The 20393-nt window shown below is 34.9% G+C and overlaps 1 protein-coding gene across 2 annotated transcripts; it reads right to left on the bottom strand.

The window, feature by feature from the left end:
• Positions 1–74: 74 nt before the first annotated feature.
• Positions 75–20114, bottom strand: camk1db (calcium/calmodulin-dependent protein kinase 1Db). 2 transcript variants are annotated; one of them, XM_084095028.1, is made up of 11 exons: positions 19559–20114; positions 11583–11714; positions 10303–10377; positions 8744–8882; positions 8251–8380; positions 6792–6867; positions 5040–5152; positions 4505–4583; positions 3327–3414; positions 3037–3187; positions 75–1524 (listed from the first exon to the last, which is right to left on the bottom strand). In XM_084095028.1, exons 1-11 carry the CDS (start codon positions 19651–19653, stop codon positions 1496–1498), a joined length of 1107 nt encoding a protein of 368 aa, XP_083951154.1. In that variant the 5' UTR covers positions 19654–20114; the 3' UTR covers positions 75–1495. The 2 variants fall into 2 exon arrangements, with proteins under 2 accessions (XP_083951154.1, XP_083951153.1); XM_084095027.1 differs by having other exon boundaries at positions 75–1495; positions 19559–20092.
• Positions 20115–20393: the final 279 nt, after the last annotated feature.

Below are 20393 nucleotides of genomic sequence, written 5' to 3'. Positions count from 1 at the left end.
GATGTTGAAAATCTTTGTTCCGTTCATTTTGGTAGAATAAAAGTTATCCAAATAAGTCTGAACAACAATAAAACTGTTTTAACTTTGCATTTAATGGAAAACTGAAATCAACTCACCGCACACTCATACACCAAAAACACTCATCACAGAACAAATCTACTGAAGTGAAAACACTGCTTACATCATTTCTGCGACCTGAATGAAAGAACCAGCATGTAGCTGCTAAATTCAGAGGGCTGGTATGAAGACCATGCTGACATGCAAGATTCAGAGCAGAAACTGTTTGAATCTCTCACGGTCATATATCAGTGGGCACATCATATCAAAACAGCTTTGGACGGTGTGTGAAATTTTAGGCATTTTTGCTCCACTGAAACACAAGATCAGCAAATACAGATGTCAGTGACTGAAGCTGGTAGTTTTCATATAGATCTGTGACAAAACAAACACATTAATTGTGGGTCAAGCGTTCTTCAGTTTCCTCAGGCTTAGTCACAATTAAAAGAATAAAATTATGACAACAGCTTACATTACAGTGGCTATATTACAATTAATAATCATTTAAGTGGTAATAACAACAAATACTTCAATTTCCACAAAATATTACTACGTAACAATCACTGCAATATAAAGTGTGGACAAAATTATACAGTAAATGCAGAAAAGTCATTTAAAAAAAGCAAAGCTTACAAAATAAATCCAAAACATACACAAAAAACTCTTTAAAAAGTGCTTATTACCACCATTTCATACCTTCAAAAATACCGACAGACACACACATCACTCCAGAATCTTTTCTTGATATTAACAAAGTGTTGATAAAACCATTAAACTGCACATTTCCATTTTTTTTTTAATACATATTAACACCCTTAATTCACTTGCACCATTCATGCATCCAGAACCGATTTTCAAGTTTATACATACTGGATGGCAATAATTGTGGCTATTGGTTTAAAGCCTCTATTAACTACATCAGCTTCTCTAGACATTCTGTAAATCTCTCATCCTTTATCGTTTGGTCCTTCAAAACAGCAGCAGGTTGAAACACAGCAGCAAAAAGTTACAACAACTGTTTAATGAATGAAAACTGTTTTATCTGCACAACTTCTAAGAACTATTACGACCCAAAGCAGACGTGCTTCAACTCGAGGTTCGTAATCTCCATTCAACAGCCACATTAACGTTCAAGTCATGAGCTTTACCCGGTAAAACAGTCACCTTAAATACACAGGCCGCTCTTTTTGAGACAGTCTCAAGGTAAAGCGCGCCATTGGCTTTCCAGAGAGGAAAACGTGTTCGACTGTGGACAATGGAAGTTACCGTTAAATAGAAGAAAACACGATTTTCCACAAAGTGCAATAGTCAAGTCAGCGGTCTCACAAGAAGTGATGTCATTTTGAGCCGGTGATGATGGTGGTGACGGTGGATGCCCGTGCTTTTCGCTCTGGCGTTCCCGTCTTCGAGGAAGAGTTTGCCGCTTGCACGGACGAACCTAGACAAAGATAACACCCTCTTCAAGGGCTGTTTGACAACACGACATAATACAACACAAAACACATCACTGGTGGTGAGCAACTTTTATATGTCGAGTCAAAAACAACTATTGAGAGTTTCAGCTCAAGAAATATAAAGGCCCAGATATACTTCAAGCAAAATCGAAGAACGAACTGGTGTGACGTCCAGTGTTGCCAACGATTTTCAATGGAAAGTAGCTAAAGCCTGCTCGAAAAGTCGCAATATGCACATATGCACAAAGTCGCACCTCTTGATGGAAATAACATCATAACATTTATTTCCATCAAGAGGTGCATCAATTTTTGGTCAAGATCTTGTATTGACAATGCAAGAGTCCAGTGCTCTGTAAAGTCTCCTCCAGCACATCCCAAAGACTTTCAGTGAATTAAGATCTGCTCTCAGAGGAGACGATTCATGTGTGAAAATGATTCTTCATGATCCTCACAACCATTCTTTCACAATCTGAGCCTGAGGAATCTTGACATTGTCGTCCTGGAATATATTCATGTTGTGTCTTCCTACATGTTTATGAAATGAAAAGCTACACACTCCATCAATTAGGGTTTGAAGAACTGTTGCCAAACATATAACATGCTAGAAACATAATAATCACTGCAATAACAATCCAATCATAGACTCTTAAACATTTCCCAAATCCGAACAGTGACTTTTTTTTTTTTTTTTTGCCGGGCAGTGTAATGTATAGCTGGATGTCAAATAAAGCTGTTCTCATTTACATATTTCCTGTCAGACAATGGAACAAGTATGATAGAGTGTCAAACTACAGGTTAACCAGAAGTCGCAGGTCTGAAAAGTCGCTAAATCTAGCGATAAAGCCGATAAGTTGACGTCATTTTGAACAAAGGCCAAATTTTAGGCCAAAACAAAGTTAGTTTTGAGTTCAAAACAGCTTGTCAAAGCGAATATCTCAATAAAGTTCACTCCGGTTGGTAAACACCTTCAAACTACCATTGGTCTGTGGCGATTAAGTAATAGGTAGGTGTGGCTCTGAGGCTCCGCCTTCTTTAGCGTGGATCTTCTCAGGTTCATTTCTTCTGTTCAGTCCGTCGAGGCCAGACACGCATAAAAACATGAACACACTGGAGAGCTGCTTTATAGTAATAGAAATTTAAGTTGTAATTCTAATTTAAAAGTGACTTACACTGTTTTTCATGTTTAAAACGGTAAAAGCTGCTTGCTTTCATATTTATTGTATAAAATGCTATATAAATAGTCGTGACTTGATTGGAGTGCCAAATTGCAGAGCTCTTGTAAACATATCCAAATCGATATGATGCTGTTTTCGCACCACTGGCATTTTTGTTGTGTGTTTATTTTGTTATTGAGAGGAAAGCGCTCAGCACATATTCACATCTTAATGTGTGGGCGGAGTCTGATGTTCGCTAATAGCATATCGCTGTAAGGTTATTTCGGACTTCTTTTTACCTTTAAACGAAGATTGAAAAGAATTTCGCTGTGAGTATATCGGGGCCTTAAAGCACTGTGGTAACAACTTACAGTCGTTGCGGTGGACTGAAGAAACATCAACCGACTGACTCTTCCCCGGCATGGATGTTGGATTCTGCTTCCTGTGTTGAGAGGAATCCATACTGCTCCCAAGCTGAAGACGCCTCATATGTCGGATCACTGCTGTGGCATTAAACGCTTGCTGTGAGGAGAGAAGAGTTCAGAGAACACAGACATTTAAATCACGTTAAATAAAATACTGGTCAATCAATACAGGTTTTTTCAATTAACGATTCCAAAGGGGGAAAGAAAAATGTTGTGGAAAGGACGTGGTCACTTACTCGCCATTTTGCTTTTGCAAAGTTTTTCTTCATCTGTCGGCTGACTGATTCGTGGATGTTCTTACAGAGCGCAGTATCACCAGCTATCCTGAAATCAGAGGAGAGTTGGACTTCTTGCAGTATCATGTGGCATCCATGAGGGGGCAGAGTCTTATGACCATATGTGTGTATAAACATCACTATATAATGTAAAAACAAAGATTTGTGCTCAAAAACATCTTAAGGTGAATGTATTTACGGTTACGATTACTGCAAGCAAGGTAGCGTTGTGTTGATATTAATCAAAGACTTAATTTGAACTTTGCATAATATAATATAATATAATATAATATAATATACACTGCAATTCAAAAGTTTGGGGTTTGTCATTTTTTTTTAAATGTTTTTGAAAGGAGTCTCTTATGCTCACCAAGGCTGCACTTATTTGATCTAAAATACAGTAAAAACAGTAATATTGAAATATTATTACAATATCAAATAACTGTTTTCTATTTGAATATATTTTAAAATGTCATACATTCCTGTGATCAAAGCTGAATTTTCAGCATCATTACTTCAGTGTCACATGATCCTTCAGAAATCATTCTAATATGTTGATTTGCCTTTTCAATATTGAAAACAGATGCTTAATGTTTTGTGGATGTATTTTTTTTTAATTCTTTGATGAATATAGAGTTTATATTCAATAAATAGAGCATTTATTTAAAACATTATAAAAGTCTTTACTATTTTCTTTTAAATAAATTTAATGCATCCTTGCTGAAATTTATATAAAAAATGTCTTCTCACTCCAAACTTTTGAACTGTACAATATATATATATATATATATATATATATATATATATATATATATCATAAAAGCCTATACTATTATATTATTACATGTTTTTGCATTGTGACATTATTTTCATGACAATTAAGCATATTTTCCCCAGTTCTCATTACTGTAATCCATTATATATATTATATTTACATCATGGTGTCAATTTTATTCTGATTGTATTGGGCTTAATGAGAATTTCAAACTTAAAAGTAAAACATTTGAACACATTAATGGGCATTATGAAGGCAGGGAAATATGCTTAATGTTATTGATAGACTGTGTGAGTTTCACTCTTGAACCTGCAGCAACTAATATAACATCAGAACGGCAGTGAACACAATCCTGGTCGCTCACCATGGATGCAGAAGAGCCTCATCACAGGTTAACCTCTTTTCTGGATCTTTCTGCATCAGGTTACTAATGAAGTCTTTAGCTATAAAACAACAAGAAAAAACTCCCTGAATCAGTTACACAAGGGCGCAGTTCTAATTGTGAAAAAATGACACCCTCCTACACTTCCCCAGACACCAGGGAACAGCTTGTGCTGTGGGTGTCGACTTGTTATTTTCAAACGAAGCTGAATCGCCTAGCGCCAGATAATGCTTTTCAACTGCTGATTTATATCTGGCTGCAATACCTGTGTTACTTTCGAAAAACCTATATTAAAGTGTTGCTCATGGGGAAAAATGAAGTCGTGACTGTCAGTGACAAGTAAAAGCAAGTAACTCAAGTCTTACTCAATGATAGCGTGTTTCAGTGGGTGGAAGAGACAAAAGGAGGTGAAGAAGGGTGTCATTTTCTCCCATACTAAGAACACAACAAAAGCTTGAACCTGATATATAAAGAGTTTATGTCATTAACTATAACATATGATTTACTTCACACTTACCCGAATCAGAAATGTCGTCCCAGTACGGGGAATCAAACTCGTATTCTGCCCTCAGTATTTGCTCAAACAGTTTAGAGTCATTCTCGTCGTAAAACGGAGGGTATCCACACAACCTGAGGAGGCAGAGGATTCAAAAGTGGTCAGTGTTTTACCCTAAAGACCTCTTTTTAAAATAATTAATGTATAGCAATGGTTGGGAAAGCAGCAGTACATTTAATATACAGTAAGATACAGTGATGAGAAAAAAAGGGGTAGCTACATCTGACAAACCTGACTCTGATTTGGTGAAGGAGCTGAATCAGTTTTATTTAAGATTTGACTCCCATGAATTTAATGATGATCTGGCTGAATTCAGAATTGAGTCTGAACAGTATTTTTACATTTATTTTCCAACTCTCACTATCACAAAGAAAAGTCCCAGGGATATGGAAAGAATCAGTAGTGGTTCCAGTGGCAAAAGTTCCCTCTCCAAAGGTGCTGAATGACTATCGTCCTGTGGCTCTGACATCTCTGGTGATTTTGAGCGTATTGTAAGGAGGAGTTTACTTTGCATGACTCAGAGCATGACTGACCCATTACAATTTGTATATTTACCAAGTAAGGGGGTTGAGGATGCCACAGCAACACTGCTGGACTTTGTTACTGGACATTTGTTGGACAGTGTTTTGTTGATTTTTCATCAGCGTTCAACTGTATGCAGCCCCATATTCTTGCTTACAGACTATTGCAATTTCCTGATATTGACTTTGGTACAATATGCTGGCTGGTTGATTTTCTAACTATGAGGTCACAGAGGACCCGGGTAAATAACACTTTATCTAAGGTCCTCATGTGTTCAACAGGGTCACCTCAAGGGTGTGTTTTGTCACCACTTTAATTATTTGTGCTCTACACCAATGACTGTCAGAGTATGTTTGAATCAAGGCATATCATTAAGTATGCTGATGATACTGTGATAATTAGTCTTCTGCAGGATCACGAGGAGGGCCATGGACCAGTTTTGGACAATATTATCTCATGGTGCAAGGACTCATATCTCCACCTCAACGTCTCTAAAACCAAAGATATGTGTATTGACTTTCGCCGTAATCCTCCAACCACAGCTTCAACTTGGATTAATGGCATAGCGGTAGATGTGGTAAGCCAATACAAGTATTTGGGCACCATTTTAGATGATAAACTGAACTTTGACACCAATACAGACTATATGTAAAAAAGCTAATCAGATACTTTTTTTCTTAAGAAAGTTGAATGGGTTTAATGTTGATAGATCACTTCTGAAAGCTTTTTATTCATCCTTTGTTGAGTCAATTTTAACCTTTGGTTTGGCAATTTGAGTGTAATTAACAAAAACAGATTGGGAAAAACTAAGCATATGTCAGAAAATAATTGGCACTGATCTCAACAGCATTGAGCATATGTAACGAGGCCAGAGCTACACAGAGGGCAATGGCCATTTTGGCTAACATCACTCACCCATTACCTGTTTTGCCTCCTACCATCAGGAAGGAGGTATACCTACCGAAAACTTGGCAGGTCCAACAGATATTTGAGATCATTTGTACCATTAGCTGTTGGGTTTCTCAACAAACTATAGGTACATGTGTATTTATGTTTTTATCTATTTATTATCTCATGGTTTTATGTGTTTTTGTGCGAATGTGTATGCGTTGGCTACTTGTTGTGAACCAAATTGCCCCTTGGGGACATTAAAGATATTTCAATTCAATATGGGGGAAAAAAACTACTCACAAGATGTAAGCAATAACTCCGATAGACCAGCAGTCCACGGCTTTGCTGTATGGCTTCTGTGCTAATACCTCCGGAGCTATTGAACATATTAAACGACAGAGAAAGTGAACGAAATGATTTATTTACTAGAAATTAGTGCTGTCAAATGGATTAATAACGATTAATCACATCTAACATAAACGTTTCTGTTTATATAATATATGTGTATGTATATATATATATATATATATATATATATATATATATATATATATATATACAAACACATATACAGTATATACTATATATAGCCTACAGTATAAATATAACAACATACATATACACACATATATAATATAAACAAAAACTTTTGTTAGATGTGATTAATCACGATTAATCGATTTGACAGCACTAATAAAAAAGTTTTTAAAGGATAGTTCATCCAAAACCAAATTTGATCATCATTTACTCACTGTCATGTCATTCCAAAACTGAATGTTTTCTAATTTGCTGGTTTTTTAACCATTTTTATTGTGATTGTTTTTGTTGTCTTTTTTTTTGGATTCGACAGACATGGTCACTATGTACAATTTGCATAGATATTGTTCAAAATGTCTTTGTATTTCACGAGAAAAAATGGATATGAAAAGTATGAATATGGAAACAACAGCATATGGATTTGAAACACATTAAGGTGAGTAAATAATGGTGGATTTTTTTTTTGGAAGTACACTGTAAAAAATAAATTCAGTGAAATTTATGGTCGAAAAAATGGTAGCTGTGGTTGTCAGAACTGTGCTACTGTAAAATGTATGGAAGTAACATTTTAAGTTTTATAGATTAGACTTAAAAACATTTTTAACAGTGTACTTCCAAAAATAAAATTCCGCCATTATTTAAATCACCTTAATGTGATTCAAATCCATATGCTGTTGTTTCCATATTCGTACTTTTAACTAATGATGTTAATACATCAATTTACTAAAGTCATTTTCATAACACACCGACAACCACCTTAAAAACATAAGAGGTAAAGAGAAAATCATATGATGAATCAAAGTTCATCAAAAATAGCTTTTCCACACACTGAGGTAAATATTAATAGATGGTGTCATATACAAAACACCATCATGGTAACATATGACACTATAATAATGAAATAAACATTAATTTAACAACACAAGATGTAACATAAACCCTAATGTACATAACAAATAAGAACAAAACTAAGAAAAAAACTGTTATTTAAATAAAAAATAAATAGAAAAAACACATCAAATGAGAAGTGTCCCGCAGGAGGAAATAATAAGAAGATTCTACTGTAAAATTACATGAAACGTCCCATTAGATCTACTACAGTTTTTCACTGTGTATACAGTAGTAAGAGAACTTATTGTTAACCAATCAACAGCCGTTAAAATTACCATCATTTTTTAATTGTTCAGATTCACACTGATATTTAGTGGACTGACAGCCCTACCCACATATCCCGGCGTCCCGCAGGCTGTGGACATGATGTCATTGGTTGCGTCCTCCATCTTGGACAGCCCAAAATCACTTATCATAATCTTGGATTCTTCATTCGGGTTAAAATAGAGCAGATTCTCCGGCTGTCGGGAGATGAGAGGATGAGAGAGAGAGAGAGAGAGAGAGAGAGAGAGAGAGAGAGAGAGAGAGAGAGAGAGAGAGAGAGAGAGAGAGAGAGAGAGAGAGAGAGAGAGAGAGAGAGAGAGAGAGAGAGAGAGAGAGAGAGAGAGAGAGAGAGAGAGAGAGAGAGAGAGAGAGAGAGAGAGAGAGAGAGAGAGGGTGATTAGGTTAAAAAGTCACAGAGTTATTTACGCTGTACGTCTTGTTTCCACTGAAGTGCGGTGACCTTTCAAGTCTTCCAGTTCCTGTGTACTATAATGAAACTGTACGTCTATGCATATGGATTTGTTTTGGTGTGAAGGAAATCAGTCAAGGGGAATCATCACCTTCAGGTCTCGGTGGACTATCCCCAGTGAATGCAGGTAGTTAACTGCATCCAGAACCTGTTTGATTAATGCGCTGGCGTCCTGCTCCGTGTAGAAACCCCTCTCCACAATCCGATCGAACAACTCCCCACCGGACACACTGAAAAACACAAGAAATCTGCTTTTTAATGTTTGTAGTTATTCAGAGCTGTCAAACTTACATACAGGTATGTAAAATAAAAAATATACTAGGGATACATGATATATCGGTCACCATATCGGTATCGACCGATATATGTTTATTTTTAATGTTATCGTCATAGGCCCGATAAGAAAATTTGGACATATATATAATTGGAATCACTTAAAGGAAAATACAGTTAAGTGCAACATATATTTACAGTTTAAGTGCAAGTCTGTCATATAGGCTACATGTAATTATAATGAGAACATTGTAATTGTGTGCTTGGGACATGGCTTTTAATGGTGAGACTTTTGTTTTTGTAATCAGGCCAAATTATATAACATTTCTGATATATTTCGATTTTTCGGTTATCGGCTTTCAAATATAAAAAATTATCGGTTATCGGTATTGAGCAAAATTTTCATAACGGTTCATCCCTACATTATACACCGCTGTTTAAAGGTTTGGGGTTGGTAAGAGTTTTTAATATTTTTGAAAGTCTCACCAAAGCTACATTTATTTGATCAAAAATACAGTAAAAGCAGTAATATTGTGTAAAATTATTACAATTTAAATAAGTGTTTTCTATTTGAATATCTTTTCAAATGTAATTTTTTCCTGTGATCAAAGCTGTATTTTCAGCATCATAACTCCAGTCTTCAGTGTCACATGATCATCCAGAAATCATTCTAATATGATGATTTGCTGCTCAAGAAACATTTCTGATTATTATCAATGTTGAAAACCGTTGTGCTGCTTATTATTGTTTGTGGAAACCATGATAAAGTTTTTTCAGCATTCTTTGATGAATAGAAAGTTCAAAAGAACAGCATCTATTTGAAATAGAAACCTTTTGTAACACTATAAATGTCTTTACTGTCACTTTTGATCAATTTAATGCATCCTTGTTGAATAAAAGTATTAATTTCTTTCAACAACAAAAAACAAACAACATCTCACGTTCTCATGTTTAAAAATACAATAAATAAAATAAAATAAAAACACAAATATGGGTTTAACATGTTTCACATTAAGCTATATAGATTGAGACTGCGTTAATCATCTGTTGTTCAGATCACTAATATGATTTCAAGCAGCAGCAGGAGGCTTGGACAACGTTCAGAATAAGAATTGGCTCCTTTTCAAGTCATGAGTTTAAAGCGCCACAGGATGTTGAATTGGAATGTGAATTGGAATGACAGAAAGAGAATGTTTTGGATTGCAATTAAAAGAAATGTATCAGTCAGTCACACATCATATATAGGCAAGAACAGATTACTTCTTAGGTTTTTCACATTGCAAACTTGCTTCACATTGTTTGGCTCCATTTCAAAGACTTTGGAAACTTAGAGCATTAATTAAGCACAAACTGAAGTAGCAAAGAGATTTTACTCACAGTTGCATAATAAGATATAAATGACTGGGGCTCTCGTAAATGTCTTCTAGAGCCACAATGTTCTCATGCTTGACCCTGAAAAGAACAGACAAAATATTTGGTCAATTACAATGAACCAGAGGCGCACTTGAGTGGATTATGAAGGCTTTGTTTTGGATGGCTGATGTTGGTTCCCATTACATGCTCCCGTACACCATAGCATATGAGTTGGGCTGATAGACTGAGCTTTTCTGTTCATGCAGACAATGAAGAAAAACAAAAAAAAACTCTAGAGATTCTCAAATGTAAGTTGCTAAACAACTGAAGGGCAATGCATTCATAATTTATTTCTGTGATGGCAAAGCTGAATTCACTGTCATAAAATAAAATAAAATAAATACATTTTTAGAGCTTTTGACAAAGGGACACACAAAGGGACAGTCAAATAAAATTAAAATAAAATAAATAAATAGAAAAAAAAAAAATAAAAAAAAATAAAATGTATAGTGCATTTAACAAAGGGACTCACAAATCTACAATAATGTTAAAAAAAAAAATATATATATAATAAAATAAGATTAAAAAACCCCCAAAAACTGTGCTTTTGACAAAGGGCCAAAAGCATAAAATACAAATAAAATAAAATCCTTCAGAAATCATCCTAATATGTTGATTTGCTGCTCAAGAAACATTTCTTCTTCTTATTATTATTATTATTATTTTTAAGTGCTGCTTGCTTTTTTGTGGAAACTGTGATTTTTTTTTTTTTCAGGATTCTTTGATGAACAAAGTTTAAAAGTACAGCATTTAGGAATCTTATAGGAATCTTTTGTAACATTTTATAAATGTCTTTTTGATCAACCGAAAGCATCCTTGCTGAATAGTTACATTCCAGTCACTAGAATCACTCTGACCACAGCATCTCCAATCCAGCTGCAAGCTGCAGCGTTTCTCGCGTTTTGCCTTGCCTCCTTTGCCAGAACGCCTTTTTACCATGACAACCGCGGACCTGCGCTCGGCCTCAACGTGCGGTGAATAGCGAGGTCTGCGGCGGAGGCCACATGAATCATTTCTTGCGATGCTTTTGAAAGGGACAGGTAGGAGTCAGTAAAGGTAGGAGGCTGTGAGGGGCGTGTCATAAAGCCTGAGTCATCTCAAGCTCAAACCGCTTAAACTCACTCTAACAGCTTCCTTTCAACTGCAGCTTTTTTCCTCAGTAGCAAGAGGAACTTGTGTGAAGCATGTAATGGGTGTTGGGTTTGTTATTTTAAGCCTTTGCTGGTGGCTTTTAGAAAACTTACTTCCTCAGCACTGCAATCTCGTTTTCTATTCCGCTCTCTTTTCCTCTTAGTGCTTTTTTCGGGATGCATTTCACGGCGTACATGTCTCCTGTGGCCTTCTCTTGGGCCAGGACCACCTCGGAAAACGCCCCTCTGGAAAAAGCAAAAAAGATAGGCGAAATATAAAATAGTGGCTGGAAATGTTTGGTAGACAGAAAGAGGACAGAGAAAAAATATGGTGCTTGAAAAAATATAGTGGGGTTCAATAGTTTGAAAATAAAATAAAATAAAATAAAATAAAAATTAAATATAAAATAGTAGTGCTAGACAGCCTAGAAAGGGACAGAAGAATAACATTAATTAAAATAAAATGATAAAAATAGCGCTGCTTAAGACAGCCTACAAAGGGACAGACGAATAAAATAATAAAATTAATTAAAATATAATAATAAAAATAACACTGCTTTAGACAGCCTACAAAGGGACAGAATAATAAAATAAATTAATATAAAATAAAATAAAATAAAAATAGTAGTGCTTTAGACAACCCACAAAGGGACAGAAGAATAAAATAAAATAATAAAATAAAATAAAAATAGTAGTGCTTTAGTACTGCAAAGGGACAGAAGAATAAAATAAAATAATACAATAAAATACAATAATAAAAATAGCACTGCTTTAGACAGCCCACAAAGGGACAGAGTAATAAAATAAATTAATATAAAATAAAATAAAAATAGAAGTGACAAGCTACAAAAGGCCAAAGTAGGCTATAATATAAAATGAAGAAAAATAACAACAATATAGTAGTACTTTTGACAGCCTACAGGGACAAATGCGTCAAATAAAATAATAAAATACTGAAAAAAAACTTGACTTGGTTGTCAAATAGTAAGGACTACTTTCAAATGTTTCACTATATTTGTACATTTTCAAAAATGTGATGCTCAAAAGCATAGCCACATTCACGTCTCCTCTGATTCTTCAGGGATGTTGTATCATATGCACTGTGTAATCAGTTGGCCATTGTGGCTTGTAGCTAAGCCTTTATTGGTCACTGAAAATCTGCTCTAATCCTTCAGCACACACACACACAGAGTAATTTACTAATACCGGCACGAGCACTTGCGGCAATTCGGAAAGCTTGGAACAAAAGGCTGAATCGTTTTATCAAAATATAGGGTTTGGTGGTTTGCCAAAACAAAGCATTTGTCATCTATTTCTTAAACTGTAAAATTCAACTCTCATCTGCGATTGAAACGCAAGCCCTTTAGGAGGCTAGAAATGGAGCGACTCATTGGCCGAGCGCCCAGCAGGTTGAGTACTTTTTAAGCTATGTGTTCACATGAGCGTGTGAGATTGCAGTGGGCGCAGCATTCATCTCTTCAAAGGATTAAACTAGAAGAAAAACAACAGTGTGTGCTTGGATAGAGTGCATTAAACAGATCAGATTTATCACGTGTAATTCAGACACCTTTTAAACATTAATGGTGTTTTCCAGTGCAAAAGTCACTGACGTGGTGCTAGAGTTTTATGGATGGTTGCCAGAACGTTGATAGGCGGTTGTAAAGATGGTCAGAGTGCTCGTAACTAAGGAGTTATGAGTGGTTGCTAGGTGCTTGCTTACTGGGCCAAGTCAGAACACAACAAATTTGACCGTTTAGGAAAGTAATCAACACCACTAAACTCTGCACCTCAACTCAAGCAGAAAAAACAAAAAACAAGACTAAACTAAAGTAAAAATAAAACAAAATTTAGGTGATTCAACAAACAGCAAAAAATAAAGAAATAAAAAAAGTAAAAAAAAATAGTGATTTAGGACTACGAAGGGAAATAAATTAAATGAAATAAAATAAATAAAAATAGTAGTGCTTTAGACAGCGTACAAAGGGGAAAAGCATAAAATTAAATATAAAATTAAATAAATAAAAATAGTAGTGGTTTAGACAGCCTACAAAGGGAAAAAACATAAAATAAATAAAAATAGTAGTGGTTTAGACAGCCTACAAAGGGAAAAAACATAAAATAAATAAAAATAAATAAAAATAGTAGTGGTTTAGACAGCCTACAAAGGGAAATAAAAAAAAAAAACATAAAATAAAATAAATAAAAATAAAATAAAATAAATAAAAATAGTAGTGGTTTAGACAGCCTACAAAGGGAAAAAACAAAATAAATAAAAATAGTAGTGGTTTAGACAGCCTACAAAGGGAAAAAACATCAAATAAATAAAAATAAATAAAAATAGTAGTGGTTTAGACAGCCTACAAAGGGAAATAAAATAAAAAACATAAAATAAAATAAATAAAAATAAAATAAAATAAATAAAAATAGTAGTGGTTTAGACAGCCTACAAAGGGAAAAAACATAAAATAAATAAAAATAGTAGTGGTTTAGACAGCCTACAAAGGGAAAAAACATCAAATAAATAAAAATAAATAAAAATAGTAGTGGTTTAGACAGCCTACAAAGGGAAATAAAATAAAAAACAAAATAAAATAAATAAAAATAAAATAAAATAAGTAAAAATAGTAGTGGTTTAGACAGCCTACAAAGGGAAAATAAATAAAATAAAATAAAATAAAATAAATAAAAATAGTAGTGCTTTAGACAGCGTACAAAGGGGAAAAGCATAAAATAAAATATAAAATAAAATAAATAAAAATAGTAGTGCTTTAGACAGCCGACAAAGGGAAAAAAACAAAATAAAATAAATAAAAATAGTAGTGCTTTATACAGCCTACAAAGGGGGGGAAAAAATCATAAAATAAAATAAGGTAAAATAAAAAAAAATAAAATAAAATAGCATAGTAGTGCTTTAAACAGCCTACAAAAGGGCCGAAGCAAAAATATCAAATAATAAACTGTTGAAGAAAATTTTGACTTGGCCATTTTAAGAGCATTTCAAATAGTAAGAACCACTTCAAATGTTCTTTTCACTTCATAATTCAGGTGATTCAATTCAACAAATAGCACCAAAAATATATAAAACAAAATAAATTAAATTAAATCAAAACCCATAATTCAGGAGATTCAACTCAACAAGCAGCATGTAAAATATATATAAATATAAATATAAATATATACACAGTATAACCATTATTCAGGTGATCAATATCCATCTAACTGATGGAGTGTATCAATCTACAGAGAAGCAGGTGTCAGTTCACCAACCGACAGAGGAAATCATCACAGTTACAGGAAGTGTTACGTGCCACACCTTGAGGTATACACTAAGAAAGCATGACCGTTAACCCACATCCACTGACCTTTATGTGCTTTTTGTTCCTTGTTGTGCACCTGTAAAATACATTTAGCAACAAAGCTTGCCAGAGTCAAAGCTAACTTATGCGGTTATTCTCTGAAAAGCATGTATTTGTGTACCCGTTACACACCTAATTTGCATAGCATGAGGTCAACAAGGACCTAGTGATCATACATCATGACTCTGTGGTCCATGACCTCAATGCTTTGCAGAAAAGCTGAACTTCTCATGCAAATGTCAGAGTTTCATAAGCCTATATGCATTATATGGAATGTGGGTGTAGTCACATATTATGAGCTTGAGTCTGAAAAAGGTGCTCCATCACACTTTTTCAGATATTACCGTGTAATATAGCTGTTTGTGAATGTGAAATGTCAAGTTTCAAAGATTAAAGTGCATGATAAATAGAGTTACTCTCTGTGCTTCCATCCAAAGATAATAATTTAACTTATGCGCAATTTATTGCATAAAAGGCTCATGAATTTTCTGTAAAGCTGCTTTGAAACGATATGTATTGAGAAATGCGCTATACAATTGAATGTGAATTAAATAGAATTTTAACATACTGAACCACGTCAGGTGAATTCAGGAAAACTGACACCTCCACTCGGAAGGTAACAGGATTAAGATGGGATTAATCTAAAATTAACGGATTAACACTTACACTGATTGCATTTTCTCATTTAGAAATGGTAAAAGTGGTACAGGTGGAGTTTGAACAATAGGTAGATTGCAGTATGTTTGGAGGTGGAGATTGTGGAGGTTGAATCATTATAGGCAAGTCTGAGCTATTTCTGACAATGCTGCATTGTGCATCCACAACTGAATCTAATATCAGCATGCTTAACGCTGTGTTCAGTGCGGTGCCTTTGAAAGCTGAGTATTGTGTAAGGAGTATTATGGAATCTGTTATGTCATCTTCAGGATGGCAAATCCTAGAAAGATAATCCTACCTGGATTAAATGTGTTCTAGATTTATGCCTGTTCATCGCAACAGCTTTAAACATCCACTTACAAGTGGAATTATTTTTATATATATTACATATACACACTAGTGTTTAAAAAGTTTGGGGTTGGTAAGATATCTATGTTCGTGAACAAATTATTTTATGCTCACCAATGCTGCATTTATTTGATCTAAACTACAGTAATAATAAAAAATAAAAAAGCTATAATATTGTGACAATTACAATTTAAAAGAACTATTCTGTTATATTTTAAAACGTAATTTATTCCTGTGATCAAAGCTGAATTTTCAGCATCAGTGTCACATGATCCTTCAGATATGATGATATCATTCTAATATGATGATTTGATGCAATCTGATTTTTTCAGAATTCTTTGATCAAGACAGTTTTAAAAAACAGCATTGATCAATTTAATGCGTCCTTGCTGAAATTTGTAAAAAAATAAATAAAAAATAAAAAAAATAAAAAAAATAATAATAAATCTATTATTTTCTAATAAATCTAAAGTTTAAGAAATGTATACAATGACACAAAACAAATTTTATGCATTTATACATAAACTTTACATCAAAATGTTTTTAAGATCGTGAGAAACAAATTGACTAAAGTGGGTCCAAATTTTTGGTACCGTAATTCAGGGATCTTCAACCGTACTACTGGAGACCCACTGTCCTGCAACAATGTTATAAAAACTGAAAAGATTTTCATTAGCGTTTTTGAAAAGTTTCACGTACAGATGACAACGTTGTCAAAATGATCCCAGTTCAAAACGACAAAAAATCCTGTATTAAGCCGCCAGGCCAGTAGTTGGCGACGTCACTTTGTAAAGAAACACAAATCACACGTGCGCATGACGTCACCGTCTACACAAATTTGCGTTCTTGTAGTTTACACCGAGATGATAACAATATTGTTTTCAATATGTGCACTTTAAAGTTTTCAAAAAGGAGCATTTTCAGGCCCCAAAAACACCGTTGTGTGAAAAGAATGCCAAAATGCATAAAAAGTTTTCAGTTTTTAGTTAATAAAAACTACTAAAAACTTCCGAAACATCCGCTTCAAATTTTGAAGTGATCCTGAATACGTTAAATAGAAGGTTCAGGTGTGTTAGATTAAGGGTATGTTTACACAACACCGTTCTAAAAAAAGAAACGTTTTTTCTTGTGTTTTTCATGTACAGACGACAGTGTTGTCAAAACAATCCCAGTTTACAAAGATCTGCGAAAATGACTTAAAAACCCTGTATTATTCATGCCAGGCCAGTAGATGGCGATGTCACATAGAAACACTATGTGCCTATAAACTGAACACGTGATACGCATGACGGCACCGTGTTCACAAATTTGCAATTTTGTAGTTTACATGGACACGATAACTGTATTGTTTTCAAAAACCCCATTTCAAAAGCTTGCGTTTTCAGACCCCCAAAATGCAGTTGTCGTGTGAATGAACGGTCAAAACACATCAAAAAGTGTTCAGTTTTTAGTTGAAAACGGTGTCGTGTAAACGGACCCTAAAATTGGAGCTGAACTCTGCAGTAAGTGAGTCTCCAGGAGCAGATTTGAAGATCCTCGGGAAATAATTCATGCTGTTGATGATGAATTATGGTCATTACATCATCATCATCATCACCATCATCTTTAAAATGAGAAGAACAAAAAGCACTGCAACAATGAAAAAAAAAGACATCATCCACACAACATTAGAACGACTTTAAAAGCTCTTCTGCCATGGTGTGTGAACAACACAATAAAAACTATCATAATCTGGACACGCAAAGAGCGAGCGAGAGAGAGAGACTTGAGAAACAGAAAGAGAGGAAAGCCTGGATACAGGATAATCTGAGTCTTTCCCTTCTTCTGCATATAATCCACAGTCAACAGTTCAAAGCGTTGGGGGTGGAGTGCTGAACCTCGAACGACACGCAGTCAAACAGTCAGATTAAAACAATCATCACACATGTGCAAACACCACTGTGATTCCTGCTGATGGAGCGCTGAGATCTAACAGAGTTTCACATGGAGGCTTCGCTTTGAACTGTAAAACTAACTGGCAGGACTATTGGAGATTCTATACAAATGAAACATTTACAGGTCGGGATCGGCCTGTTTCCAATAAAGCCTCTAGTTAATCCTTATGTAAGAGTCTTTTGGTGAGCTATGGTTAAAATCTTATGTAATACATATCTCTCCACCGTTAGTGACCTGACCAACCTCAGCTGACTTGTACTAAATATAATACACACACATGTACTAAATATAATACACACACTTCAGATGTTTGGAAAAAGGCAGTGAAATAAAAAATAAATAAATAACAATAAAATGAACAAAATATAATAAAACACATTAAATTTAAATTAAAATAAAATATTTTAGTTATTTATGTCTGACCTGACCAACCTCATCTCTGTTATACATATATATATATATATATATATATATATTTTTTTTTTTTAATAACATAAAATAAAAATTCATTTAAATGTCTGGCCTGACCAAGCTAATCTGCTTTATACATTCTATCTTCAGATTTTAAGATCTGCATTGTTCCAACTCAAAACTCATTTTGCTAAACAAAACACAAGAGTGGCAAAAGACTATGATACAGCGCTATGATACTGCAGTCGAAGTGTTTCAGAAATTAAGCATAGTTTTACAATGGTGGTGAACGTGTCAGCTAAGGGTCTATCACAGATTACAGGACAAATGAAAATAACAAATAACCCCCCCACAAATGGTGAAATCTCTCTAAGGGTACATAAAAATACCTGTCCTGTTTTCGGTCCCTGCGCACCATATAAATAGACTTACAGACATCATCTGGTCTATTTCAAGGCATTACTGGGGAAAACCCAGTGAACCTGCACTTCAATGCTGCTACAACAGAAGAGGAATTTGGAAACAGTTGTTAAAGACAACAGAAAGCCATGTTGCCGGGTGTGAGATATTAAAACTGCGGTCTGCACATTATAACCTGCTATTCCAAGTGGGTTAAGTATGGATTTAAAGCGCATATTATGCATTGACACAGACCACATTGCACAGACCAAAACATCCTATACATCTGATTGAATGTGCAACTGTGAGGAAATATTGGCATTCATGTCTGTCTTAGTGACAGGGTTGAGTTTTAGTCTTGCTTTCAAGGTCATTATAAAGTGCTTATTAGAAAAAGAATTTAATGCTGACGTTTCTAATAAATCATGGTGACAGGGCTGACTGAAAAACCCTACAAAATGCAAGACAGTGATAAAACAGTACTTTCCCCCCCCAAAAAAATGATTTCATGACTTTTTTATTTATTTACTGAATTACATTTCATTTTAATAATGATTTACAATGGTAACAGGGTTGTTGACTAATAACGGGAAGCAAATTCAAGTCTTTCGCTGTACATGGTATAATGACAATAAAGGCTTTCCATTCTAATTTAATACAACCTTTCTGAATAATAGAAGTATATCCTATAAATGGAAATACTAGCTTTTATTACCATATTTGCATTTCTACAAAAAAGGTGTCCTGTAGTTTACACTCAAGAAAATGAATGAATTCTTGAGCCAGAAGAACAAGCTTTCACTTTTTAACCATTTCTAAAACAGTAAATATGTCTAATGGAATGGTAAAGTAAATCCCCTGTCTGTAACATCAGAATATCCTCACAGATCAAACTTTGAATACCAAAACTGGAGGACATTGACTCTCTGATATGCAGATTTCAAAACCCTCCATTCACAATGTCAAAGCATCATTCATACTCACGTCCCGAGGATTTCCTTCAACTCGAATATCTTCCTGATGTCATCCACTTGCTTTTTCCACGATCCATTCCCAGATTCCTCGCTTCCCCTGGCCATGGTGCTTCCAGGGTGAGCGCTGCCTCCGAATAACCTTTTTAACGCGTCAATCTTTCCAGCCTTACAGGAAACACAAAACACAGGTAAAGACGCGGACGCGGGTATCGGTCTCTGTGACTGTCTGACAGAATTTAAACGTTTCTTGCATTCCGTTCCATGCCGCCCGGTACCGTCAACAGAGCGAGGACTGACTGACGCACAGCGCGCGAACTCACCGCGGATCCTGACTGACTCACCGCGACGCGCGACGAGCTCAACCAACAGAACAGAAGCGCGCGCGCGCAAATGCGTTAGTCCCTATTCTTGAGGTATTGCAAAGTAAGGCTGTTGTAACGCACCGGTTGATAAATGATGCAACTGTTGCCCGGTAAATAACCGGCGAGCGCGTGTGAGGGATGACAACAGAGACAGACTGCGTCAGGAACGGTACACCTTCTGCATGAAGAGCAAATACTGCATTCATTATTAGCCATCCAAACTCAGTGTAGTGAGGAAGACACTTTACGAACTAAAAACGCCATATTGACACAAATACACTATAAAAGAGGTAATTAAGGTCATTTTAATTTAGCTACACTGAAAAAATAAAGGTTCCAATAAGGGGTTTGGGTAGTAATGTCAAAGGAGAAAAAAAAAAAAACATTTTAGTTTTTAATAGAACCATTTTTCTTAGTGTGAAGAACATTTTAATAAGCTAAAGAATATTTCCACTATACAATTAACACATGTAATTACATATG

Source organism: Abramis brama (genome assembly GCF_963993115.1).
Source record: "Abramis brama genome assembly, chromosome: 20".
Lineage (NCBI taxonomy): Eukaryota > Metazoa > Chordata > Actinopteri > Cypriniformes > Leuciscidae > Abramis > Abramis brama.
Note: the sequence above shows the minus strand (reverse complement) of the source record. Positions and strands in the feature narration are given on the sequence as shown.